This window comes from Alligator mississippiensis, chromosome 10 (genome assembly GCF_030867095.1).
Source record: "Alligator mississippiensis isolate rAllMis1 chromosome 10, rAllMis1, whole genome shotgun sequence".
Taxonomy (NCBI): domain Eukaryota; kingdom Metazoa; phylum Chordata; order Crocodylia; family Alligatoridae; genus Alligator; species Alligator mississippiensis.
This window is the reverse complement of record NC_081833.1, coordinates 2,533,464-2,560,023: the sequence shown is the minus strand read 5'-3', so window position 1 is coordinate 2,560,023 and position 26,560 is coordinate 2,533,464. Positions and strand designations below refer to the sequence as shown.

At 45.4% G+C, this 26,560-nt stretch overlaps 1 protein-coding gene and 1 long non-coding RNA gene across 3 annotated transcripts in view; one reads left to right on the top strand and one right to left on the bottom strand.

The window, feature by feature from the left end:
- The window catches only part of KDM2B (lysine demethylase 2B), a 140,474-nt gene that overhangs the window by 60,233 nt on the left and 53,681 nt on the right, over nt 1–26,560 (top strand). For both annotated transcript variants that reach the window (XM_014594768.3, XM_014594771.3), the window contains exons 10-12: nt 3,310–3,436; nt 13,304–13,758; nt 23,143–23,229. In XM_014594768.3, coding sequence (XP_014450254.1) covers nt 3,310–3,436; nt 13,304–13,758; nt 23,143–23,229 — 669 coding nt within the window. The remainder of the gene's footprint in view (nt 1–3,309; nt 3,437–13,303; nt 13,759–23,142; nt 23,230–26,560) is intronic.
- LOC132243510 (uncharacterized) lies at nt 340–13,342 on the bottom strand. The gene is made up of 2 exons (XR_009455104.1): nt 11,219–13,342; nt 340–8,986 (listed from the first exon to the last, which is right to left on the bottom strand). It is a non-coding gene; the product is annotated as an uncharacterized LOC132243510 (long non-coding RNA).

The following is a 26,560-nucleotide window of genomic DNA, read 5'->3' as shown; positions in this document are numbered from 1 at the left end:
TAATTTCTCATATCCCTGGGAGACTTTTAAGAGGGTTATAGCCATTTAAAAATAGTTTTTTAAGGAGTAATAAAAAACATGTCTATTGTTGGAAACAGCTTCTAATGTGCAGTCGAGGTAAACAAATATTCACTAGCCTTACAGTTTGCAGAGATTTTCATTTTCCAGTCTGGCTTTCCTAGAGACCAATTAACAGCCAGTCAAACAGGCCAAGCTGTTTAGCTCTCTGCTAGACCAGTTTGGGTAACAGCAAAGCAGGCTGCCTTGCAGAGACTCGTCATTTTGGCGTAGAAGTGTTAATGGCTCCAGTATCACCAAAGAAGAAGACATGTCAAAGTATTTTCAGTCAATCTAAATTTAGCCCTGTTAATGTATTTGAACATGTTCGAAGACAAAAGCATTCAAAATATATACGTAAGGTGGTCACTCACAGATGATGGTGTTTGCTACTGATTCTATTTTCTGGAACTTAAAGTTTAAATTTAAAATTGATCAATTTGAATTTTTTCATTCAATTTAATGAAAAAGTATTTAAAAAAAATACTGTGATTACAGTGATGAAATGCAAGAAGCATTTATAATGCTTTTTTATGGACATAGTGCAAGAGATTAATATTTCTAGAGAAGATTGTGTCTTATATGTACTTTTTTTGTATAAGTCTCTCAAATAATTTCACTTTGAACTCTAGAAAGGTTCATACTCCAGAGAGGATTTTTCTTGCTATACAGGAATAATTAAAAAAATGCATTCAGTGGATTGTAAATTATTAATCATAGAAGTTAGAGCTGGAAAATGCCTATTAAATGATCAACTCTCTCTCTTTGCTGGTGTGGGGTGTCATCTCCTGACAGAGCATATATGAGATATTAAACTTCAAATTTGTCAAAATAATTTTTGGCTTCAGAATTATTATTTTTTTAAAATAAAAGTTCATTTGACCTGTGGATATACAATGAAAAAAAAATATGGGCATATATGCCAGCCAGTTCACGTCCATTAGAACTAATAACTATCTTGGAGGATCATAATTGATGTACTCCTTTTTACATTTACATCAAGCACATTAAAGAGATTCTTAAGCCACTGTCAACCTTAGACTGAACTGGGTAGCAAAAAGGCACCGTAGATCTTTGCACAGTATGTACACACAGTGGCTTTTACTTCTGAAGGTTTGTAAAAGCAGAGCCTTCTCAGGCAAATAGTGAGTTACAGAGGCATGGAGGGGTTTGCTGTGGGTTGGAACATTGATAGTGAGGCAATTAGGAACTCAAATTGAATATTAAAGATTGATATACATAATGGGAGCACTGCATGCATTACTGCCTTGTCTTTCACATTGAATTAGCATTGGTAACAACTAAATTTGGTGAAGCTCAGAATCTGTCAACAAATGTTGAGCAATGATGTCTTTAATATTCCCAGGCATGTGGCTGAAAACCTTTTGAAGGCTGAGGGGTGGAAGGCGGCTTCCTGTTTGTAAGTCAATTCTTTGCAAATTTTGTTTCCTGCAGTGCTCTCTTGGAAAAATTTGAGTTCCTTTATTAGCATATATATTTAGCATGGCTAATTTCCCCTGTGTTCTGTAATAGTGATAAGTGACTTGATCTTTTCTTTCTGACATGTAACCAAGCCAAAAGGAAAAAGGATTCTCCAATATAGCATCACCCTGGGGATGAATGTTGCTCTTACATTTAGGTTGTGTTTTGATTTGTTTGTTTTGTTTTGTTTAAGTGCATTGCTTTATACCGCATGCCATAGGGGGATGTTTGAATGATGAAGCAGGACGGGGTACATCACTCAGTAGTATGTGACAGCATCTGGTTCAGATTTACCATCTGTATTTGTGCTGAGTTTATGAGGTCTCAGCTCCTGGATTTACTTTGGATTATTTATCCAATACCTTGCAGTGCAATTGGTGGGGCAGCCCAGTTTATCTGTCTTAAATTACATTTTATTTCTCTGTGGAAAGTGTTTCTGTCTCCCCCATCCTGGGAGCAGATGCAAGGCTATTTTTGTTTCCGTGCTGGGCATGATTTTCAAATGTGGCTATTCTAACAAGGTATCTAAATCCTGCAAGTGGATGCTCAGATCCCCAGACAGGTGTGTAAAAACCTGTTCCCTTCAGCCAGGTTTCATTTTGAGTTTCCAGCTGCTGGATTTAGTCAATCTTTTTAGATTCCTGTTTTTTAAAAATGGGCTGCCTGAGACAATTATCTTTTCTGGTGAAATGCACGTTTTGTTAAAGGTGAGCGGACATGTGTGCTAGACCTGTTGGTTAGCTGAGAGTTAAACTGCACAGAGCATGCCTGTCATCCTGGGGCAATGAATGCATGCAAGGTTTTCTCAAGTCCACATAATGCACATTCTGCGCCTGCAAGGAGGCAGAGCTGTTTGGTGTAAGTACCTGTGAATGGCATCCATTTTTTAAAAACATCTGCCTAGGTACATGCCTACTCCCCAATTCAGGACCTCCCCAGTTTATTCTGTAGCACAGGGACCTCCCATACTGAGACAGTCAGGTGGGGGAAGATAGCAGTTTCTTTTCCTTTTAAGTGTGAAATAGTATCACAAATACATAGCACTAAAGAATCAGCTTCCAGCTTCCAGTGAGAACAAAAGGTCTGAGACGTAGGGGAAGGGGTTATCCTGGCAGGATCTTTTGGTTGAATCCCGCTTTTCTGTTCTGTGCAGGGCAAATGTTAATTGGTTACCAATCTATTGCAGGGTAGAAGAAATGTGGAGGGTTTTTTATTTAATGTTTGAACGTTACATACCAATCATCACGACTTTGTGTGTGTTCCATTCTTTAATCAAATTGTTGTACTGTAAAGACCACAGTTGACAAGGAGCGTGTTTCCTGCTTGGCTCTCTGTAGGTAATGCTGTCGTTTTGACAAATCATGGAATAATATTTAGGAAGTCAAAAGAGCCCACCTTTATTTTAACTTGAATTTTGGTGACTAACATCTGTATGTGACCACCCTATGTTTATACAGTAGGTAAATAATACCTCCGGGGGCCATCCATCAGTTCCATGATTTCGCAAGAACACAACCCCCCTCCTCTCCCATCACCCCAAGAGGGTACAGTTTAGTGAACCAAGAAACGATGCTATCATGGCAGGCAGGCAGGCAGTCTCCTCATTTCGTATGCTGAAGGCATACATCTCACTCGGCTCCCACCCTCTTCCCCCTCCCCCTCCTGCATACTGTTTGTGCTCTTGATAACATGATGAGAATGATGACTGGCCCTTATGCTGCGAACTTCTCTCCCTTCCACATGGATTGACAGTCTCAATCTTGCTTTCAGGTGCATGCCAAATTCCGTTATCCTTTCTACTATGAAATGTGCTGGTATGTTCTGGAGAGATACGTGTCCTGTGTGACCCAGCGCTGTCACCTCAGCAAAGAGTACCAGAAAGAATCAATGTTAATTGGTGAGTGAATCCTTCGAGTGCATATTCAGAATGGATGCTGGCACCTTAGGCTAGTCGCTGCTTTGGCTTCTGAAAAGCAGATTGTAAATTAAAGTGGAGAACTGTAGAGAACCTAATGAATTATTTCAGTATTGGGAGGTGGGGAGGATGTGAGACTCAAGCATTTCACTGAAGCGCCAACCTTCCTTGGATGATATTTATTGAGCATTCCTTCAGCAAATGGATCCCAGAAAAAATAATTTCAGATTTATTTATTTCTAGGTTTCAGTAATGTTTATATTTAGATGATCTGCCAAACATTTGTGGATTTACTGTCGTGTTTGGCATATTCCCTTATCCTCCAGAAATATCTGCATTGCAAATGTGCTCTGGTGGGTTAGATTTTTAGCCCTTTTATAGCGCTTTTCATCAGCAGAATGCATTTCTATCAGCCACTAGATCTGACTCCTTTTTCTTTCCTTTAATCTCTGGTTTGACTTCTCCCAAACTGGGGACTGACTTTCAGTTCTTAGAATCAGGAAAGTGAAAATAACTGAAAAACAGTAGCTGAAAATGGACCATGACAGAGACGGATGCAAGTTACCAAAGTGGGGAAGCATCAGGTATCTGTTCAGTCATGAGCCTGGAGCAGGTGTTACAGCCTGAGTTCTAGTCTGGCCTGTCAGCTCTTTTTCGCATTGAAAGGGACACAGGGCCACGTCATCCTGATGATGTGGGGCTCAGAAGGGCTACAAGGAGCTGAAGTATTAGCTGAATCAGAGTGGTATATCTGGAACTGCAGAGGACTAAAGTATCATCATCTAACCCTTTTCCCCCACTGTAAACACCCAGTGCACATCACTGTGAAAACAATGTTTGCAAACTGCAGAGGTTTTGGAGAGAGTGGCCAGCAACAGAGAGGAGAATGGCATTGCACTTGAGTGAGCAGTGCTGCCAGAGCTGACGCTGTGGAGACAGTCTGAGGTTCAAAGGGATTTCCCTGCAGATCTCAGCACATTAGTGTGGATGGAAGGTCACATTTCATGGCTGCTTTGTGGGTCATCAAACCCCTCCTCTGAAGAGTTGGTGAGTCAGGAACTCCTGAAGTTTACTATCTGCCTTGTGCTCAGTAGCTTTTCCCTTCTGCAGTCTTGTCCTACAGGAAGGAGTGAATTAGCCCCTGAGATTGCCTTTTCAAAGAAGTAAGGACAAACTGTTGGCCTTTGTATCCCCTGGAAAAGTGTGTTGCAGTCCTTGGACGTAATGTAGGAAAGAGTTTCTTCCTGCTGAAGAGGCAGGGGTTCAGGATCAGTAAGATACATGAGATTCAATACATTTCAGAGCAACTTAAGTGTGAAGACTGGATGGCTCAGGAGATTGATCATGAGACACGGAGCCTTTCCCTTCTCAGGGAAGCCTCTGCTGTGTCAGCCCTGTAATGACCAATAGCGGTCCGGTGACCCTTGTGAAATGTGTCTCGCCTCCTGCTCCTACTGGGGAGGCATCAACAGCATATAAGAAAAACAGTTGGCACCAATTAAGCCCTGTGGCAGCAGTCTCACTAGATTAAATCATTGGATTGATGGGGCACGGTGGTTAAACACTCTTCCCTGCTCTGGAAGTGGTGATTCTCAGCTAGGTTTGAGGCAGCATGGAGAAGCTTGGACTTCACTGTGCCTGTTGTACCTGTTTTCTGGATACAGTGAGTACTGTGATATCCCATGGGCTGTGGGGCCAGCTCTTTTCAGGAGCACTACAGTGACTTGAACTGAGAATTGTATGGCAGATCCAGAATCCTTAGATGCCCGCTGCCAGAAGAACATGGGGTCTTGCAGAGTGACCAGTGTGACGGTGGGGAAAGGGTTAAAAATAGGGAACTTTGGGGCAATTGACTAGAAAGGATGAGAGGGGGGTGACATCTTGAAACCCCCCTGAAGAGCTGGTGAGCCAGAAACTCCTAAGGCCCTGGCTTTCCTCCACACTCACTCCCCCGCCCCCACAGTTTTCAGTGGTTTGAACTTTAAAGAACATATGAAGCCCTGGAGGGGAAAAGGTCACCATGAAAAACAAGTCACAAGGGCAAGAATTGTTGGAGCAGTCAGGATAAAAGATGGATGCTGCAGGTGACTGGAGAAGCAGCAGCAATCTTTGAAGAGCTGCTGCCTGTAGAAACACTTAGATGTAAAAAGCAAGTTTCTGAAGTGCCCTGAGGATAGGAAGGATGCACTGAGTAATGAGAATGTGTTCTAAGGTCAAGGCACCTTTTCATCTGCCTTAGGGTTACATCAGGACAGCTCACACCTGGCAGGCACGAGGGGCCAGGGCCAGGGCCAGGAGCAGGGCAGTTTGTAAGGTCGAGCTGGAGTGAGTGCTGAGCTGAGCATTGGAAGTGGGAAGCTGTGCCAGTCTCTGGGTGCTGTGGAAGGGAGTTCATTCACAGGCCAAAGCACACTAAGATTTTACATGGCAGATCCAGTGAGACAGTCTCTTCCTCTGTAGCTACTAGGCCCGGGGAGTGAGAATGGAAGGCTCCTGTTCCTGTAGCAACAAAGGACAATCAAGTATGTTTTAGTAACTGTTCAAATCCCTTCTTTAATCTAGCTCTCCCTAGTTCTTAGTAACCTGTTGGAAGCTTGACTTTTTTTCCCAGGTTGTCCATCATATCCATATGAATTTGCTTTTGTATGGTTGGGCATGAGGCATACAAGAGATAGAGCCTGGGAACTTCCACACCCAAAGTGCAGACCACTGCTGCATGAGGTAACAAAGCATCAGTCACGAGAGGGGGGTGTGATCAAAAACAGGTAGCCAGTATGTTCCAGTAACACTACTAACCCTCATCACACACGTGAGGATCTTGATCCACCCTCACTGGCTTGGACAGACGCATATGTTTTAGGCTCCTAAATGGTCTCTGCCAAAAGCGGCGTTCATCTGCAGGCTGGAGCCTCCAACTTCATGTCATCAGTATGTCCATATGCACTGGTGTTACACCTTGGCTCCCTGGCACCTAGGTACACTTTGTCCCTCTTTAAGAAGCGGACATTTATGCATCTTTGTCACAAGCTGTTTTTTAATTCATGGCAGGACCTTATCTCCTAAGTAATTTGCTGTGAAGGAGCCACCAAATGCTGTTCAAAGTCACGTCTCGTATCCACTTAGTCACCACATTTGGTATTTTTCTCAAAGAATTTTAACAGACCAGAGCAGAGACAGCATTTCCTCTTCATAGGAGCTGTGCTGGCTGTTTTCACTGAGTTGTGTGGCTTCTAATGCTTCCTTATCCTGCTCTTGGTTATACTCTGTGGTCATGTCTCCAGTACTCAAGTGAAACTCCCCCGTCTGCACTTGTTGAATCACCTGGGGTTCAGGAGATAAGCAGTACCAACCTCAGGAGCAGGGGTTCTGTGTAGAAGAGTCAGGAGGTTAAATGTTCTCAAGAATTTGGGTGCTTTGACTTTTTCATATTTCCTTTGGAGCTGTTGAGGTCCTTAAGGTGCTGTATCCTCTCCTCTTCCTGGGAGAGTTCTCCCTCTGCTAGTGATGTGTTGACTTCCCATAAGAGCCCCCTTTGAGGAAGCATTTTCCCACAGGCCTCCTTGGTGAATACTGAAGTAAAGTATTTAACTTCTCTGCAGCCTCTGCATTAGCTTTGACTGTCCTCCTCACTCCTTGGCCTCCTGAGTCCCATGCATTCTTTAGGGGAATCTCTTATGATTAGCCTTACTGTTTGTGGCTGATTGCTGCTGCTTTTTCCCCTCACCATATCTTTTCCCTGGCATCACATGTGCTGACATTCTGCTTATCTATACCTTTTTGGGCTTTGAAGCTTGCTGTATTTCATCCTCAGGGATGCCTCAAGGTGTGCTGCTTTTTTGACTTTTCTGAATCCCTTCTGCTGCAGAAAGTAGCCTTGTTGGATTCCAGAACCTAAGAAGAGGAAGGGAGGCCTGGCTAAGACTTTAGTGGGAGGGGGATCTCCAAGGAGAACACAAGACTGCTGAAGGGGGTGGCTTCTGGAACTCACTGCATGGGCTTTTTACTGAATCTGGGGGGAGCCAGTGCCCCATGTGATGGTGGAGCTTGCTGTGCTGTTCTTAGATGTTCTCTTTGGAAAGTCATGACTACTTGGGTTTATGTAACCATCTGACAGTATTTTTCATGTAAGAAAGGGTGTTAATCCCAGTGTCCTAGGCAGATTCCAGTCTAGGAAATTACATTTTAATTCCCTAAAATTCCATCTCCAGAGTTTGGACAAGGCTGTCTAGAAAGCAGAACTTCCTCTCTGGTATTTTCCAGAGTAAACGGCTCCAAAAACGTGACATTGATGGTATCAACAGATTGCTGCTTCAGATGACACTTGGGTAGGCCAGCAGTTGCTGTCATGATGGGTCCATTGAGAGTCTCCCAGATTTTGCTGCCTTCCTGATTTTGCTCCCCTTTCAGTAATAGATGCCTTTGGTTCTGTTCCGGTCTATGCAATGTGGTACTGGGTAAACTTCCCATGATTGCATTCCTAGTTTTATTACATCATGTGTAAGTATGCTGAGATTAAGAACCCCAGATTCAGAGGTGAGTCCCAATGTGAAAGATCATCCAAACTGAGGAATTTACTGGTGTAGGTATAGTGTTATAATTGTGGTGCTACAGTTACAGCATAAGGATTTCCTGTGTGGACATACAGATCCTGGAATACAATGGCTACATTTGAAATGGGATGGAAGAAAGAGACCTTGTTTTTTTCCCTGTTCCTCAGTCACAGAATAACTTTCCAGGCAGTAGCTTTCCTACCTGGTTAGCGTGTAAGAGTCTGTTATTTCTCTGATCTGTTCCATAGGAGGGCAGGAGATCAGGGGAAGCAGTGACATTACAGCAATTGCAGGCGGCTGAGAAGGCACTGAATCTCATTCTTCGTCTCCCTCCAACTGTGGCATTCGTCTTGCTGGTTGGAATCAAAAAGGGCACTCTATATGAGTTCCCTACCAGATCTGAACATGTGCCGCTCCGAGATGGACATGCCTTCGGGATTCTTATTCTTATCATTATCAAGTCCGTGCTGGACATTTTCAACTGCAATTGACCTAAATGTGTCCTTCAGTGAGATAGGAATCTTGAGACCGAACTGAAAAAGAGTAATTGGGAGAAGATGCGGCGCTAGTTGGTAACATGCTCGCTCTGTATCCTGCAGCTTTTAATATTTCCACTGTAAGATGTTTTCACAGGAGGGCTCTGACTGTACATTCAGCCTGGTAGATAATAGAAAAGCATCCTCTGTGATGGTGAAGGTGCTATGCCTTTTTTCCCCCTTTCACAGACAGTGTAGTGGATCTGCTCATTGACAGAGAAATCGTGGAATATGTTAAGTGATTTTTATCTGGGAAGTTCCATTCAATCAGATTCCTCTGGAGTCCTTAGTGCTTTGTGCCAGTAATGATGCCATCATTTCTCTTAACATGCCAATATAAAAATACTTACTTGAAACCTATTGCTCACAAGCCAGAGAGCCAGATATGGGCTATGAATGGGGGTTCCTCTTGCAACAGAAGAATGCATATTGTTTCCTATGTACTGCTGGAGGGAAGTTAAGAACATTAATTATTATACCTAGCTGTTGTTGGCCTTTACTTTTCAAAGAATGCAATCCTCTGTTAAAGAAGGCAGCTGTGTACAATCATCTCTGCTGTACGGGTGGGCAAACTGAGAAGGGGAAGTGAAATGTTATACCCAAAGACAAATATGGACTTAATGGGGTATATGGCAGAGTGGTCAGGTGTCTCACTATAGCTGGTAGAGCAGGGGTGGGCAATTTTTTCAGGCGGAGGGCCGCTTACTGAGTTTTGGCAAGCCATCGAGGGCTGCATGACAGGCAGCCAGGGGCAGATAAATATTAATTTTCTACATTTTTTAGGGGCCCTGTGGGCTGGATAGAATGGCCTGGCAGGCCGCACGTGGTCCACGGCCCGCATTTTGCCCGCCTCTGTGGTAGAGCATGAACTCAGGCCCCACTCTGTCCCGGGGCCAAAGGCTGCCCACAGTTGACGCAGCTATAAGAGAGTCATTCAGGCTGGAGAGGAGTCAGATATGATGCAGCCTGCATCACCATCTTGTGTTCTGGGGGCTGTAGAAAGGGGCAGGAGTTAAGTGCAGTGGCCCTCTGGGCTGTTGATCTCAGGAGGACTTGGCATTGATGGAAGGAGCCAGCTGCTTTAGAACAGGGGTGCCCAACCTTTTTGACTGTGGGGCTGGATCATGAACTTTTTATCACCCAGTGGGCCAGTGAGCCATATTCAAAGACCTCACAGGAAGTGGTAGCACATCACTCCCCCACAAACGAAAGTACAACGTTTACTTTCGTTTCCCATTGCAGCACCTCAGGGCTCAGAAAACAGCTTGGAGGGCTACATGGCGGCCCACGGGCCGTATGTTGAATAAGCCTGCTTTAGAAGCAAGAAGCTCCTAGCTCTTTGCCTGGGACAGTCAGACGCATGTCCCTTCCTTGCATGGGACCACATCACCACAAAGTCTCCCCGGTTCCCATACCCAGAATGATGTGCTCATGCTGTTTCCCTTCCTACCTTTTTTGGAAGGGTTTGGTTTGGGTTGGAGCAAGACATGCCTAGGCCAAGGGCAGAGGTGTAGATTAGAAGATATAGCTTGTATATGACATTTACAGTGATGGCCACAGGCCCCACGGTGCCATACTTAGTCATCAGCTGGGATCTCAGTCTTATGGGCAGCTGCTGATGCCAGGGGAAGACTTTTTTTTAAATCCATTTAATAAATTGCTTTGAACAGTGAGAACAGTGCAAAGCATTTAAGCATGTTGAAAGATTCAGACCCCTTTCCCATGTGGCTATTTAGACCATGCTTTGGGTAGGATGGTCTAAAAAGGGACAGCAAGGAATGGACCAAACCCTTATTAGGACTGTTCTTTAAGCTGCTTTCCAAAGCCAGGTGTGAGCCTAAACCAGGAAACAGCCTGGAAAACTAGCTTGCAGGTGGTCTTAGCGGGGGGAGTTGCTCAGTTCCGGTCAGCGAGGCCCTTTTCTTTAGAGAGATTGGGACAACAAGCAAATGGAAAAGGAGACAGTGGACTCCCAGTTTGGGGTTAATGTCTTGTTTACCCTGAATCTTAACTCCTGCCTACACCAGTGCAAACTGTCTCAGTGCTGTGACTGTGCATGACTTGCACCCCTGCAGCTACATCAAAGAACTGGGGCCATGGACACCAGTCTCATGCGGGGACTTGCTCTCTTCCCCAAACACTGGCTCTGCTGCAGCTGTGCCTGGTGCTGGCAGCTGACAAGGCCTCCCTACCCCTGCTAATGACCCCTGAATACGTAACACAGGTGACATTTTAAACAAACAGATGTTAACAGAGGTTCCAGTTAACAGAGGTAGTGAGGCCTAGGGGATCAGGTCATACCTCTACCACCAGCTTTGGGTGGCCCTGGGTAAGTAATTTTTTCTCCTGGTGCCTCTGGAATGTGTGATTACAGTCCAGCACTATAAAACCCTTTCAGCTCTGGGGACTGTAGACAGCCTTGAATGGTGTTTAAAAAGGTAGTGGTTTTTTTTTAACCTAAAAGTTGGGTTATGTTTCCTAGCACAGTTCAGTTTCCTAGCATAGACAAAGCTGGGGGGCAGGGTAACCCAGCACTGGGGAGAGTGAGCAGAGACCTATGGAAGGTGTTGCCTTCCCTTCCTTTATCACCTTGTGAATAATAGATGCACCGCCACTGAAGGCTGCATTTGATTATGTTAAAGCTTTTACTGCAGGGGAGAGAGGAGGAGGACGTTTACCTTTGCTCTTGCCAGGACTCAATCTGGCCATGTCCAGCCTGATCCAAGTGGCCCAGTACTTATTTTTTGGGATTGCTGTTTTGTTCTTCAGAATCTGGGATTAAAAAAACAACACAGCTTTACAAAAACTCCCTCCAAAATTAGGTTCTAGCCATTACGGTATTAAAGAGAGCATTCAAAATGGGCCCAAATATAACTGAAAGAATGATTCATGGCCTGATTTTTGCAGACACCAAACAATAGCCCAGGAGCCCCTGATAAGTGTGAACTGCCCCATTCCTTTCTATCAGGTGTTAACTAATGCAGCTCATTTTCCCAGTGTACACAAAGCCTTTTAAGGATTTTTTTTCCCCCAGAATACCTTTCTGGCACAAGCCCTTTGAAGTTAGCAATTAAGCAAGGGTAGCCCAAGAGTAGCCATTTGACAACTGGCTGCTGCTGCCTTTATCTTTCTCTCTTCTCCCTGGTAAGTGCTGTTCGTGCTTCCCGAGGAGACGGCACTACCTGTGCAAGACAAGGTGCTGGCTCTTCTGTCAGGGAGATTTGCAGTGGCACCTTTTGGCCTTTCTGCTTCTGTATTTCCTGGGAGTTTTACTGCTGTGGTGTAGCCAGATCCTGCTGTCCTTTCTCAGGCAAAATCTGTGGGGAGGTCCAGTAGAAGTTTTGACTGAAGACAAACTGTGGGCGCACTCAGGTTTTTGGCGCGGTGAAAATAAGCAAATGAAAACTGGAGAGAAATGGTCTTAGTTGCTCATTCGCTTGTGTTTTGCTGCATCCCCTTTCGTCCTCCTGTGGCTAGATTTCTGTGGCTAGTCTGTGTCACTAGTGCAAGCTCTAATTAACTCTGCCTCCAGGAGTATTTTTTCTTAGACGTTCCCTTTTGTTGCTAACCCCAGTTCAACTCTGCCAGCATTAGCAGCAAAGAAGGTGCTAGTCTGTGTGATCTTCTGTGAAAGAACTGGTCTGATCAACATTGCACTTAAGAGATCAGAGCTTTGGAGTTTTCTCCAGCACCTTTTGGAAATGCTGTCACCACGGGCACTCGCCTGGACTCTGTGAGAGTGGGATTTTCAGTGGAAAAAGCCCAGGCTAGGATAAGCTTTGCCAATTGGAGACTTCACCTTTCTATTTATCTGTAAGTTGCCCTGTGTGCATTTGAGGCTGTGTTAATAACAGTAACAGTTTTTACATTGGGCAGTTCTCCTCTTGTCTTTGTGCTTCAGATTCCCCATCTCTGAAATAGCATTATTTACTCCTTCCTCTCACAGTTAGAAGAGGCATTTATGATGCTGCAAGATTATTGGAAGAGAGCTATCTTGCAAAATCCACCATTACTATGTTAACTTCATTGGCAATGATCTGCCAAAGAAAAAATAGGCAAAGCAGTCTCTTCTGTGATCCCTAAAGAAAGCTTGAAGGAGTGATGGTGACTTTTAAGAGGCATTTTTTTCTCCCTCCTGTTTTGGTTTTTATCGTAGAAATAGGAAGAATCTAAATCTGGTTATGTTTGGTTTTGCTGGAAAGTTTAAAATGCATATCAAACGTGTGACTTGTGAGCTTTTCCCCTGTGAATTGAACAGATTCACAGAAGTTTTGGGCTGGAAGGGACCTCGTGAGCTCATCGGGTCCAGCCCCCCCTGCTCTGGGCAGGAAGGATTGCCAGGGTCGAATAACCCCAGCAAGGTGTGCGTCCAGTCTCCTTTTGAAGATCTCCAAGGTTGGTGCTTGCACCACCCCCGCTGGGAGTCTATCCCAGAGTCTCGTCACACGAACCGTGAAGTTTTTCCTTATATCCAGTCCAAAACTTTCTTCTAGGAGTTTGACCGTTGCTCTTGGCTTTCCCCTGGAACAGGTGGGAGACTGAAACTTTGCATGGATCACACTTTTCTTAAATGTTGCTCGATGACTTGAGTTGAATACAAGTTAACCAAACTGTTTAAAAACACCTGAATGAAGTTTACTCTCTGACGTGTAAGAGCTGGGTGGTACCCTGTGCCTCTCGGATCAGGCAATAGCTGTTCCTATCAGGTGGGAACGATGCAGGTTCTGTACTAGGAAAAATAATTTTATCTTTCTCTCTTTCAGATGCAAAAAGAAAACGCAGCATAGACAGCTTCTCATCAGATTCCTGGTTAGACATGGATGAAGAATCTTGTGATGCCCACCCCCGGGAGGAGAAGGATGACAGCTTGGATCAGAACCCCAAACCCGTGGGTGACGGCTCCTCCTCGCCCAACAGCACACACTCCGAGGGGAAGGAAGGGGCTGGGAGGAAGCAGAAAGCCACAGTAATGCGGTACCTCAAAAGAACTTTGTCCAATGAGTCAGATGACAGCGTGAAGTCGACAACCCCCACGGACTATCCCAAAACGCCCACAGGGTCACCAGCCACAGAAGTCTCCACCAAATGGACTCACCTCACAGAGTTTGAATTGAAGGGTTTGAAAGCCCTGGTTGAAAAGCTTGAATCCCTCCCAGAGAACAAGAAGTGCGTTCCAGAAGGCATTGAGGATCCCCAGGCTCTGCTGGAGGATATGAAGGTGGGTATGACAACTTTTATAGCCATGCAATCTGTATGTCAGGGGCTGTACACCATAATGGGTGAGGAGAGGGAAGCTGGTGTCTGCACATATTCATCTTCAGTGCAGGGAAGCCTGCTAATGCCCAGAGCTTCCTTCTGATCTGACCTTTCTGCTACTGTGATGTGGAAGGGGGAATGTTGCATGCTGGACCTTGTAGTCTGCACAGACCATATCTCTGTACTCTGGTTACAGGGATCTGCAGTCTGATTCATTTAATTTGACCCAAACTGGCTGTCAAAGCTGCCCTCTGTGTCAGGATGTCCGAGTGCCCTGGCAGTACTGTGCGATACCTGTTGCAAAAAGCACGCCTGGAGAGAATCCTGTTTAGTATAGAAATCATTATTAATCTGCCCTTTTAATCCGCTTGTTTTACAAGTTTATCTGATTAACAGAGCCCCGTGAAAGGTACAGTATTCATATACTTGACTCTTGGTGCTGAAAAAACAGACATCTAGTTTTCTGTCACTTTCTTTCCATTTTCCCTTTTCTCCGCTTTATTTTCCCTATTGCTCATAGCAAGGTGATGGTTACTGTTCACTGGTCTAATTCTGTCCTCAGAGATGGTGGGATGAGTGTCACTGACAGAAATTCTTCTAGAGAAGTAATGTGATATCTGGGATTGTCCAAGAGCGATGCCCTTGTGCTGTAGAGATGATAGGGAAATCTGAACAACAGGCAAAACTCATGACTTTCAGTGCGTTCTAGTCCCAGTTCTGCCCAGATCTGCTGTGTCACCTTCAGTGAGTCATTTAACCTCCTCATGCCTTGGTTTTCCCTTATGTATAGCAGGAAGATCTCTACTTCTCTTTGTCATAAGAGCAATGTGAAGATAGTCGGTGTCTGGTTGTTATCTGATCAGTTCCAATTAGAACAGACAAGGCTCCACTTTTGTCAGCCCTTCCTTTATGAATTCTTTACTTCTGCGTATAATCCGTCCATAACCACCGTGTGGAAGTGCCATCTCTAATCTGGAGGCTGCCTGTCTCTACTTCCCATCTTTTACAGTCATGACAAAGCTGTAAACTAAACAGCCTCTTCTGCATACCAGTTCATGTTACAGGGCTTCCAAAGCAACTGGCTCTCTTACTCCTTCCTGATTTCTCTCCCCCCTTCTGTTTTGCTTTGTAGGACAGGTGTTGGAACCCAGTCGTCTGGTGACTGGATGATATACCCACAGGGAGATCTTTTACCTAGTATTCAAGTAGCTCTACTTGTATATTTGTCCTTCTCAATCCTTCTTCATCTGTGTTTTTGGCCATCCAGCTGATTTTTTTTTCAAGCGTTTTGTAGTATCAAACTTCAGATGCCCTAATTCATCTTGGTGTCTTTACATGTTTAGTTCTCACAGCCATACAGGAGGGTTGATGTCACATTTTATAATCTCAGGCAGGATACACTTCATTTTCTACAGTATAGAGGCCTTGGAAGGTGTTGAATGAACATGTTGCAAGAGTGTGTGTTTGGTGGTATCACAGTAGAAAGCTGAGTCCTCCGTTTGGCCATTGAAGTGTAGACCTTACCATCATTGTGCTTTATGGAGTTTGCTTATGGTCATTGTTTTAGTTTCCTTCACGTGGATTCTCGTTCTGTAACTCTTGCTAGTGCTGGTCAGGGCATTAAAGCACATTCTGAACTTCTCCTTAGCAGAAGCTTTAAAACACGGTCATCAGCATATTGTACATTGTTGATTAGGACTCCTTGTCCTGTTTTGAATATCTCATCCTTTCTTTTCTTATCGATGCCTTCTAGATGTGTGTGTTAGTTGTGGAGATAGACTGTACTGCTCATCGTTGGCTCTGTGGTGGAACCATGAGCACTAACACCCGGGCCTGTGGTTAGACATCTAACCGTGCACTGCCTCTCTGTGTGTGGTGGTTTTCATTTAGTTCTTTATTTTCAAATGTATCCTGTTTTGTACAACAGATTAGAGATGCCCTGTTTACTGTGGCTTATGTGGCTCTTCTGTGAGGCAGGCAGTGTGTTCGGGGTAGAAGTGGAGGTCTGTTCCTCCCCCCCGGTATAAACTGTGTCACAGCTGTTTAGAAATGGCCCCAAACCCATTTAAAGAGGACTGGTAAATAGGCAAGACCATCTTCCATGGACATGGCATCTGGAACCGGATGGCACATACTTTGGTAAGCTCCCATGAGCACAGTTCTGATCTCTGCTTTTCATCAGCCACTCCATGCATGTGTATCCATCAGACCTGATCTAATTACTTGCTTTCTGCATGGTCTCCAAATAAACTGAAATGAGAGTTAAGTGCGAAGGCCAGGGCTTGAATTTGGGGTGGCAGTAGAAGTGGGCAAGGAAGGGTGATAGCTTTCCTTTTCCAAGACTCACCCATGGTCTAGGTGGCACTTGCAACTAAGCTGTACCTGCTTGAAATGCCAAAAAGAAATGTTTTGCACAGTAAAGTGTGCAGATGCTCCAAAAAAACTTACATACTCCGTGTTCAGCTCTACTGGCTGCCTTCGGGAAATCTACAGATTGTGTCAAGAACCGTGGGCTCAGCTTCCCCTTGCTGAAGATCAGGTGCCTAGCTGGTCAGTGCCTACGCTGAGCTGCTTGTACCAGTATAATACACTAGCAAAATACTCTTTGTGCAGATTGCTTTGCTATCAAAACTGTGTTTGTACTGGGATTGTTGAACCATCTTCCATAAACTAGCCCAATTCTCCTGGAATAAGTATCTGCATTAAGGGCTTCTGCCAGCACAACAGTTATCAGGCAGGGATTGTCCCTCTGACTGGCATAGTCGCTGTGGCAAAAGTCTGTAGGGTAAACCTCGTTTTCAGTGGTGGTATCCTTATCCTTCACTCCTGACCCATTTATGGGAACAAAATAAATATCCCACATAGCATATCATGAAGATCCCCTCTAATAGTCTCAGTAGCCAAAGAGCTAACATCGTGGGCATTCAGCTAAGTACAACTGGACAGTTTGTTCCTTGTTGAGATGATCAGGTTTAGTTGATGCCCCTTGAAGTGGGTGGTGTGTAGAGGAGCATCACTACATTACAACCTGCAGGCATATTTTGAAAGTTATCTTTATTCTCATCCCTTAAAAGGCAAAGATTTGCTTTCTTTGTAAATGAAAGATGATATTCAGGTGTAGCTAATGAGAGGATTAAGCCTCTGTATTTACTTGTCTCGAATACGAAAAGTTACAAGAGGGTTTTCAGTGGGAATGTTAAGATCTTCTGTCGGAGGCTTGGAGTTCAACAGGAAACAGACCACGTTCCAGGCTGGGATTTGGCAGGATACAGAGAGGTCCCAGTTATCATGTTTCATGTGAAATTGTTAACTAAGAAACAACTGAAAACTGGCAGTTCATCATCACAGCTGGCTGAGTCCAGTGGAAGCCTGGGTAGTGCAGGCTGAGACATTGCTGCTTTGACCTGACGTGTCAAATGTCTGTCTGCCAGGTGAAGTGGGGCACCCTTGTGCTCACCTTCCAGAAGAGGAAGATTTAGAAAGCCGAGGGACTGCATGCAGACAGACAACACGATGCTGGTCTGAAACATGGCTACCTGCTTCATTACATTGGGAGGGCCGTGGTAACAGCAGCAGGTCTCGAGGAGAGAAATGGATGTTGTGAAGATGTAAAGAATTCAGCTGAGCCATTATCAGCAAAGAATGACGTCCCTTAGATCAGTGGATCTTAACCTTTTTAGACTCAAGGCACTCCTCAGTAGATTTGAGGCACCCTCCATAACTCGCATGATTTGAGCAGCACCCAAAAACTTAACTTACGTATTACAGTGCTTATTACAATGCAGAGAGGTCAGGTAGGGACTGGGGCTGAGCCTGCTTTATCAGCTTTATCTCCTTACACCTCACCTGTTTCCTCACCAGGCACCTTTCAAAGGATCTCATGGCACCCCTAGGTGCCCACCACCCTGGTTGAGGATCGCTGCTTTAGATGCATGTAGAAGAGTTTGACTTACTTTCTCTCATCAGTGAGATGGGGATGAGGTGTAAGATTTTTTTATTTTTTGGCAAGAGAAAGCATTAATATTCCTATTTGAGCAGACATCATGTCTGGACCTGGTTTAGCAAGTCTCCTAGTGCAGTAGCCTTTGGACTTGCAGGTCAGGTGAGTGGCTTGGGGCTGGTCTGTGCACCAATCAGTCCCCCTCCCATGCCAGAATCTGGCCTGGAGAGCCCGTGTTGGCCTCACGCCACCCTGTGTGCAGGGCCATGGCCTTTGGTGTACACCCTGTGAACCCAGGGTGAGCCCCGCAGGCCATATGACCTGGCAGTGGGAGCCATAGCTGGCCTCTGGGCTGCAGGCCAAGCACCCCTGTTCTAATGACTGCAGGTTTCAGTCCTGCCAAAGAGGCTTTAGTCATGAGACTTCGGTACAGATTCTGCTCTTTCAGCTGGTTCCTGTCCACACTAAGCGGTCCCAGTCTCCATCTTTTCTGAGGCAGAGCTCTGTTTCGTGCTTAAAAGCAAGGGTCCTCAGACTCACTTGCAGAGTGGACCTCAGTGGCCGCATCTCCCAGTCACAGCTGCCCAGACTGCTTCCCGGTCCACTGACAATCAGGTAGCAAGCCTGGGTTGTGACTGGCGGGGAAAGTTCAAAGATGGGAAATATTCAGTGTATTTTAGCTTTCTATTGACATTTCATTCACTGATGTGTATCTGTGAGGTGGGTCCATGTAATATAACCCACTGGATCCTCCTAGACCACCAGCAAATACACCACAATTTGGGATCTCTTATTTCCCTTGTGCTTGCTTACTTTTCCATTACCTGCGTGCAAGCTGATGCTTTCTCCTTATTGGACAGGCCGGCTGATATGTAAGGATTCATTTTTAACAGAGAGACTGTGCTGGCTTGTGCACATGTTAATGCATGTATCTGTACCTTGGAGCATGTCTCCACAACGAGTGAAGGTGTGACTAGTAATGTGGGCATGCCTGCAATAAACCCAGCAGCAGGGAACACGTGAAGCTGTACAAACAGCTTGGGAGCCTGCATGTCTACTCTGGTTCTGGTGCTGGCCCTGCGGAAGTCTGTGTGGCCGTGCCCTTCACTCTTATTGCTGTCTGCGCCAGCTAGATGAAAGCTGGCCACACCTTCATCTGTCATGTGGGTGTGCTCTCAGTGCAGGATGTGCTGTACTCTCTCCTCCTCTCTTACCTGCTGGAGCTGCATCTACATTTGTGTCTCCTGCTGGGTTGTTTGTCCAGATCAGTGAGTGACAACTGGTAGGAGGCCTGTGCATGGTGCTTTTGTTAGCCTGTATTCAGTGATCGCAGGAACAAGATTCCCAAGTCATTGGAGCACAGTCCCAGCTGACAGAGTTCAACCCCCTTTGTGGGCAGATAGATTTAAGGGTTCTGTTCCCCCTAGGTGCCTGAGTGGCCTTCTGAGCATGCTAGGGAGGGAGCTGCAGGCTGAGTGGAGCTGCATCTGATCGAAACCAGGTGGAAGTGCCAAAAATTGCTGTTATGCAGCTCAGTAAGGGCTACGTAAGCCCTGGAAGATGAAATAGGATTGATACCTTTGCCTCTGAGCTTCTAACAAGCAGTAATGAGCTGGGTAGAGATGTAAACTGCTAAGAAAGATGCGTGTAAATAAGTGTCCATTGGAATACCCCTGGTCTCCAGACAGGACTCGCCGCCTAAACTGTGGGCAGTGCTGAGCCTCCCCTCTCTCCTGGGCAGGGCAGGGATGCTCATCCTGGGGCTCTGTTTCATGTCTCCTAGTCAGCAGGATGTCAGTCTCCAGGGCTGCAAGTTCTGTGCCTTTCCTGATGGCTGTCGACCACATTCAGTACTCCCACTGGATTTAGGAACTCATGTGTCAGGAATTACGCAGGTGTACTTTACATCTCAGCTTTCACTCTCATCAACAAAATAAATGACATTACTTCCAAAGGTGTCTCTACCTGATGCCTAGCTACACACAGCCTCTTTGGTAAAGTTGTGTGCGTCGCACAGAGCAGTGGAGCCTATGATAGTAATAGGATCTTTAGACAGGAAGGTGCATATCGTATGCAGCTTGCCCCAGTTGGTTCTGTGAAACTCCACATCGCTAAACATCGTGGTTTCCTCTCATCTGTCTAATTAACCATATCCTGTTTTCCAGAGTACGTTAATTGTTTCATTGGAGCATAAAGGAGGCTGAACTGCTCTCTAGAAAAAGGCCTATGACTGTGGGTGTATTAGGAAATGAGCCTGCATGACACACTGATTCTTTTTATTTTTTTGTTTTTATCTGTTTCGGTCTACGCATAAGAAATGTGTTTTAGACCCTGCCAGTACAACAGAAACTTGTGTGGAGAGAGTCTTTCATACAGGCTCATCTGAAAGAGACACCCTTGAACTCCAGGGCAGAGAAGGCCCCATTTGTAAGGGGTAGTTTACATAAATTGAGCACTTACAAGCATGCCCAAATAGCTGTTTTTCAGCCAGGTAATTGGGATTTTTGGCCCTTATGCACAGTTTAAGATATGGTGATGTCCACATGGTTACTGAGCAGGCTGTTCACTGGCTGGGCACTCTTGCAGCTCCATGCACTTATATGCTAGCTGGGCATAGGCACAACATTTCAGTCAGCGTGAGCCCATGGTGAGAAGGCCATTCGGTGTGGTTAAGGCTTAGGATGTGAGAAACCTAGGTTCTAGCCTCCCCCACAGAGGGAGTTTGAACCTGCATCTCTGACTTCTAAGTGCAGTACTGTAACCAGCAGGCCACACATTGGGCATTTTCCAGTTGCTTCCCCAGCCCTCCTTTTGAAGGTGGTCCACTAGACCTTGCATTTAATATACATTGGATAAACAAGCAAAGGACAGGGCCCATACCAAGGTCAGCATCTGTCTCACTGGTTCATCTCCACCTGGCCACATGAATCTTCCCCTCTTGGCTGCCCAGAGGTGAGCTTCAAGATGAGAGCTGCAGGCAGTTCCTAGTCTGTAGTGTGGTGGTTAGACCACTTTGCTGGGAACCGGGAGAGGTTCAAGCCCTCTTGGTGAAGGGTCCTAGAGTTGAGGTCTCCTGCCTCCTGAGGACGTGCTTTAGCTCTTGGGCTGAAGGTGAGAGGCCTGCCACCTTTCCCTCCCATCTGTCAGTCACATTTTTTCTGTACCTGAAGTTTCGGGACTTCTCTGGCACTGGGTGATTCTGTTCCTCCAGGTGCCTGTGTGGCCTTCTGCATATGCTGGGAAGGGAGCTGCAAAATGAGCAGAGCTGCATCCGATCAAAACCATGTGGAAGTGCCAAAAATTGCAGTTATGCAGCACAGTAAGGGCCACATAAGCACAGAAAGATGAAATAGGATTGAGGCCTTTGCCTCTGAGCTTCTGATAAATAATAATGGGGTGGATAGAGATGTAAACTACCAAGAAAGATGGTTGTGAATAAGTGTCCAGTTGAATACCCCTGGTCTCCAGACACAGCTCGCTGCCTGAACCAAGGCGATTCCAGAGAGAATGGCTTTAGCAGCATGTATGATAATTAAATCTAGCCATGTGGGACAGCAACAGCCAGAAGAGGGGCTGGATCCTGCTTGTCTTCACCAGGAGAGAGAGTTTGGAAGCAGCCACTTGTTTCTCTGCAGTTAAAGTGGGATGGAGCAGTCCGGACTGTAAATCTGCCAACACTCACAAAATGAGCTCGGAGAGATGCCTGCCTAATGCCATTTAAAGCGCAATATGAGTAAAAGGGATATGACTGGGCTGTAGTCCAGAGGTCCATATGCTGCTATCCATATCTGTCACGGGCACTAGCCAGTGAGTCCGTTGCTCTGTGGAGCCAGCAAATGCTCCCTGTGGTGCTTCAAACCAGATCCACGTATGGCATCCTGCCTCGCCGTGGTAGGCGATCTCGCGGCATATCGGAGCGTGTGCCAGAGCCCACTGTGCTCAGTTTGGGAAGAGGGCCAGGCTCTGGCCCTATGACACACGAGTGCCATTTGCCCACTTTGGCTGGATCATTACAAGGGGACAGTGTGTGTAACTGCTTTGTGTTATTTTGAGCGCGTTTCCTATTGGAACAATTACTGTATTTTAAGCTCCTTTTTATATACTGTTTGAAATTTCTAATTATTAAAACTCTGCCCTGGGGACTGAGAGTGCCTAGTGTCTATTGTTATCTAATTAAGCTTCTTCAAGAAGTTAGTGTAATCAGGAGCAACACCATTGACATCCATTGTCTGTGGTTATCTTGTCAGTTCAAATATGAGGTAATTTTCAACCCACAGATCTGTTTACTTTATTGGAGTGATTTCTTTTTGAACCTATTAAGGCTTGTTCTGGCTTCAGTCTTCAGCAGATTAGTGGGATTTTTATTAGACTTTTGACTTTTCCGGTGCTTGCTTTATAGCTACCTGAACCCAACGTGGGGGTTCTGCAGCTCAGGTTTTAAATATAGGAACAGCCACAGGGAGCAGAGCAGAGATATTCTCACTATCACCGTTTGTTGTAGTTAAAGACTGTTCCTAACTGAGTACTGTTGGGTGTCTATGTTGAGTTGCACGGTAATGAAAACCAATCCCAGTGGCAGAAACTGTATGATCCAGTGAAACGCACCTGTGAGCTCTGGTACAGTGTGCTGGAGCAAAAACATTCATAGACATTAGGTCTAGAAGGACCTTGAAAATCAGTGTAAAGCCAGTCTCTTTTCTTGGTACCCTGCGTCTAGCCTGCCCACCTCCAGAATCGACATTAGTAAGTGCTTGGGACCCTGAAGGCCTTACCTCATTCATATAAACTGGAGCAGATTTTGCCTCTTTATCTACAGTATGGAAGGGTAGCCAACGGCCGTGCTAGTGTGCTTGGGCCGAGTGAGGTAGGGAGCTGACAAGTTACAATTTGCCATGCCCTTACCTTGTCTCGTGTGCTACGAAGCACTTTGATACTGTGACCGTAGCTTTGTCCTACACTGCTGATGCTGAAGAACTGCCGGAGGAAGCCGTAACGGAGCAGGGTCCTTCCAGTGTCTTCCTCGGTTTTTAGCGATTAAGTCGGTCGGTATTCTTTCTGTCCTTCTGAACACTGCAACAAGCACAACGCTGTGCCGTTTTCCATATGGAGCTTCAGAATTCTGTTTTCCATTAATACTATTGATGTGCTTTGTAATTCTTTGGCACTGTTACTACACAAGAGGCTTTGCTTTGAGTATGACAAGGATCTTAGCAGTTCAACACACAGATTTGGAGTTGAATCGTGGAGGTTTGGAAATCTATCCTTGCTCACAAGCACAAGGTCAGCCTGGATAAAAAGGAAGCTGTTGCTGATCAGGGTAGATCATTTGATTCTGTCCCACTGATATCTGCTCTCCTGTTTCCAAAATAGCTCTGTTACTAATTATGCTGCTTTTATTTGAAACAGACCATTCTGAAGGAACATGCAGATGACGATCAGAACCTTGCCATTTCGGGGGTCCCCGTTGTAAGCTGGCCTAAGAAGACCACAAAGGTAATGGATCCATGGTATTTCTAGACTCATTTTGCAATAGTTTGTTAAGATGCTTTTTATCATCTATGTAGTCGATCAGTGGCTGTCAGCATGGTTATCATGATCTCTTCTTTTGCAATGGATTTATAATTTAATCAGATACTAAAGTGCAGCCTGTAAGTGTCTCAGTAGGGAGAAGATGGCCTATATTTCCATATTTGAATTGTTGGAGGCAACTATAAATTCAACTGTTCTCTGACAGTGTTTACATTCATGCAACAAGAGCACTGATGGTCCAAAAAAAAAAAAAAATGGCAGAGAGCCTCCAATTCTAGAGACCAATAGGGCTATTGTGTTTAAACTACACCAGTTTCTGTAACCACCAGCAAACAGGGGAGGAGTGTGGTGACTGTTGCATCCGATTGCCTTTGATTCCCCAGCATAAATGAGCAGATACCCATTCACAGACAGATAGATTGGGGGTGGCCTTTCGCCCAAGTCTGAAATGGGTCCCAACTCTCACACCTCTGGAACTGTAGCAAGATGCCTTAACCGCTCGTCCCTCCAACCCCACCAGAATGATGGGCCATGGCATAAAATCTTTAGGTAGACGACAGACTCCCAACTCAGCTGCAGCTGATAATGGTTGATCAGGTCACCCTGCTAGGATATTTTGGAGGGCAAGACCGATGTGATCGGAAGTCAGCTGATGTTTGGGACTCCCGTGACGAGACGAAAAAACATCTGTGCTGTGTTCCTTGAGACTGGGGCTTGGGGCAGCGACTAGGACCTTAATAGTATTGTAAGGTTGAAATATGTTTCCACGTGTGCTCATGCTCCTATCCGTGTTTAAACGGGAACCCTTGATAGACGGATGGATGGATGTTACAGTGACACTGTCAAGCTTGAGAAACACAACATGTAATTTACATTTTCTGTGTTTTAACCTCGCATCTGCTCATAAAACCCATATTAGTAGTTGCATGTTTTTTACTCTGTCTGTTGCTGCCTTTCTTTGAAAGAGAAAAGCCCTCAGTGCCAGCAGTGTCAGTGCTGAGGAATAATGCTACAGTACTGTAATAAAGAAATTATACGTGCGGGGGGGCGGGACATGACGACGGGACTGCAGAAAGGCAGGCTTTAGTCTCAAGTTTTCAAACAAGAACCACATTTCAAATTACAAAAATAAAATAAAAATCCTGTTTGGAATTCACTTTGAAAACGTATTTTTCTAGCTTGCATTTTGAATAATTGAATAATTTTTTAGATAAAATACAGAAATGCAGTTTGGGTAGATGCTGGCCAAATAATTGTTGTGAAAATGAGTTAGTGGTTTCTTGGTATCCTTTCTAATGGGCAAGAGTTGGCATTGCACAAACCACTTGCACAAGTGGTTCTACTTCGTCTCCTCTGGTAACAGAGAGGCCAAGATGGAGTGGACGATGTGGACTTGTCAGAGAGTTGGCTCTTTGAAGCCAGACGGTGAAGCTTGTGTAAGGAGAAACGGTTTTTCTCTTTTTCCTTCTGATCCCCTTGAATGAGACAAGATTTTAAAGAGGAAAACACTTCAGGCTAAAATTAGCCTGTTGGTCTCGACAGCTGGAGGGTTCCACGACTGTTGGGCACACGGCTAACACCCAGCAGGAGTTTTGTCTGCAGCCCAGTGATTCTAATGTATGGGATATGAAACCCAGAAAGCGTGCCAAATTATATGTAATGGCTCCTTTCCTCAAGAGCTTAGGTGTAACGGGAAAAGTGGGTGCAGTAACATATGATAAGACAGAGGGTGAACAGTGAAAGGGCTACGTATAGCTGGTACGTAGTCTACAAGAGGGAGGGGGATTGTCTGATTCCAGGTCCCCAAAGAAAAAGGAAAGGAATGAAGTGAAGATAGTGAGCAGATGAGGCAGGCTGTGCCGTGTGCTGGGAGAAGTCCTTAGAAGACATTTAGAAAGAGAGAGCAGCAAGTAGAGAAGGAAAAATAAAACCAATGCTGAATTAGACTGTATGGACAGAAAGGGAAATGATCCTAAAGAGAGAGTAGGAAGGGAGGGGAACAAGGAAGGGAAGGAAGGGAGAAAGAGAGAAGGGAGAGGAAGTAGGCAAAGATTGAAGAGTGATGGAGAGAAGCGAGGAATGGAGAAAACAAGGAACAGAAGGAGAGAGGCACTGGTGAAGCAAAAAACCCCTGTGGAGAAGGAAAGTGAATGATTTAAACTATGTAAATAATCTAGTTGTTGAATGGCTTGTTTAATTATATTGAATTGCTATTGAAAGAGTATTCATTTAATAATTTGAGTTGCATTGGAGCAGGTTTTAAATAGTACTGGTATTTGTGTATTCAAAACTGAGTCACGGTTTGTCTTATCAATTACTAGTTTGGACGAAGTGCCGGCAGCGTGCTCTGCTCTGTCTGGGCATGACACAAATCAGTCCCTTGCAGAATTCAAAATACTCACCCCCATCCTGTAACCAGGCTTCACAGTAGGTGACCTGGCAGTTGTGCAGGCTGGTTAGTTTAGCTGACCATGAAGAAATACCCTCCGTCCATTGCTACCAGCTATATATTTCGTGTTGCACGGTCCATGTTTTGGCTTTTCTGTGAATGAAGAAGTGGACCTCCGACCCAGCCAGGACTGTTGGAGTCACTTCAGCTCTTGAAACACAAACAGTGTTTTAAAAATAATAACAATACCTAGAAGTGATCATTAAAAGGGCCTGGGATCAAGTTGAAGCAACAAGGTGATGGGATGGAGTGATCTTGCGATGAATGCGGACAACTTGGAGCCAGGGGTCCTGGGTTTTGTACCCAACTCTGAGGCAGTCTGTCTCTGTGATATGAGGCAAATCACATGCTCTCTGTGCCTCTGTTTTCCAAACACCACTTGTATTTAGGGGTGCAGCAATTAAAGATTTTCTTGGCCAATACCGATACCAACATATCAGCCGATGCCGATCCAATAACTGATTTACTCCAGTTAAATCGGTGGAGCAGGACGGAGCCATGGGAAGCTCATCCAGGAGGCATGAGGGAGGGCGGTTCTGTGCCACTGCGTGCACCCCTGGGGGAGGCATGTGGGGAGCATGTGCCCCCCCAGACTTGTGCGTGGGGTGGTTGTGGGCTGCTTGCTGTGGACTTGGGGCTCTCTGCTCTGTAGCTTTTCCGGCAGCAGTGAGAGTGGCTAGTTGTGGGTAGGGAGCAAGCTGCCAGCACAGGGCTTTGGGGACAAAGCCAGCAGAGTGGAGAGTCTCGAGCTCACAGAGGGCTGCCTGCATCTGCCCTCACCCCACTTGGCTCTGCTCTGCTTAAAAGCCTCCCCCATGCTTAAAAATGGTGGTGGCAACACTTGAA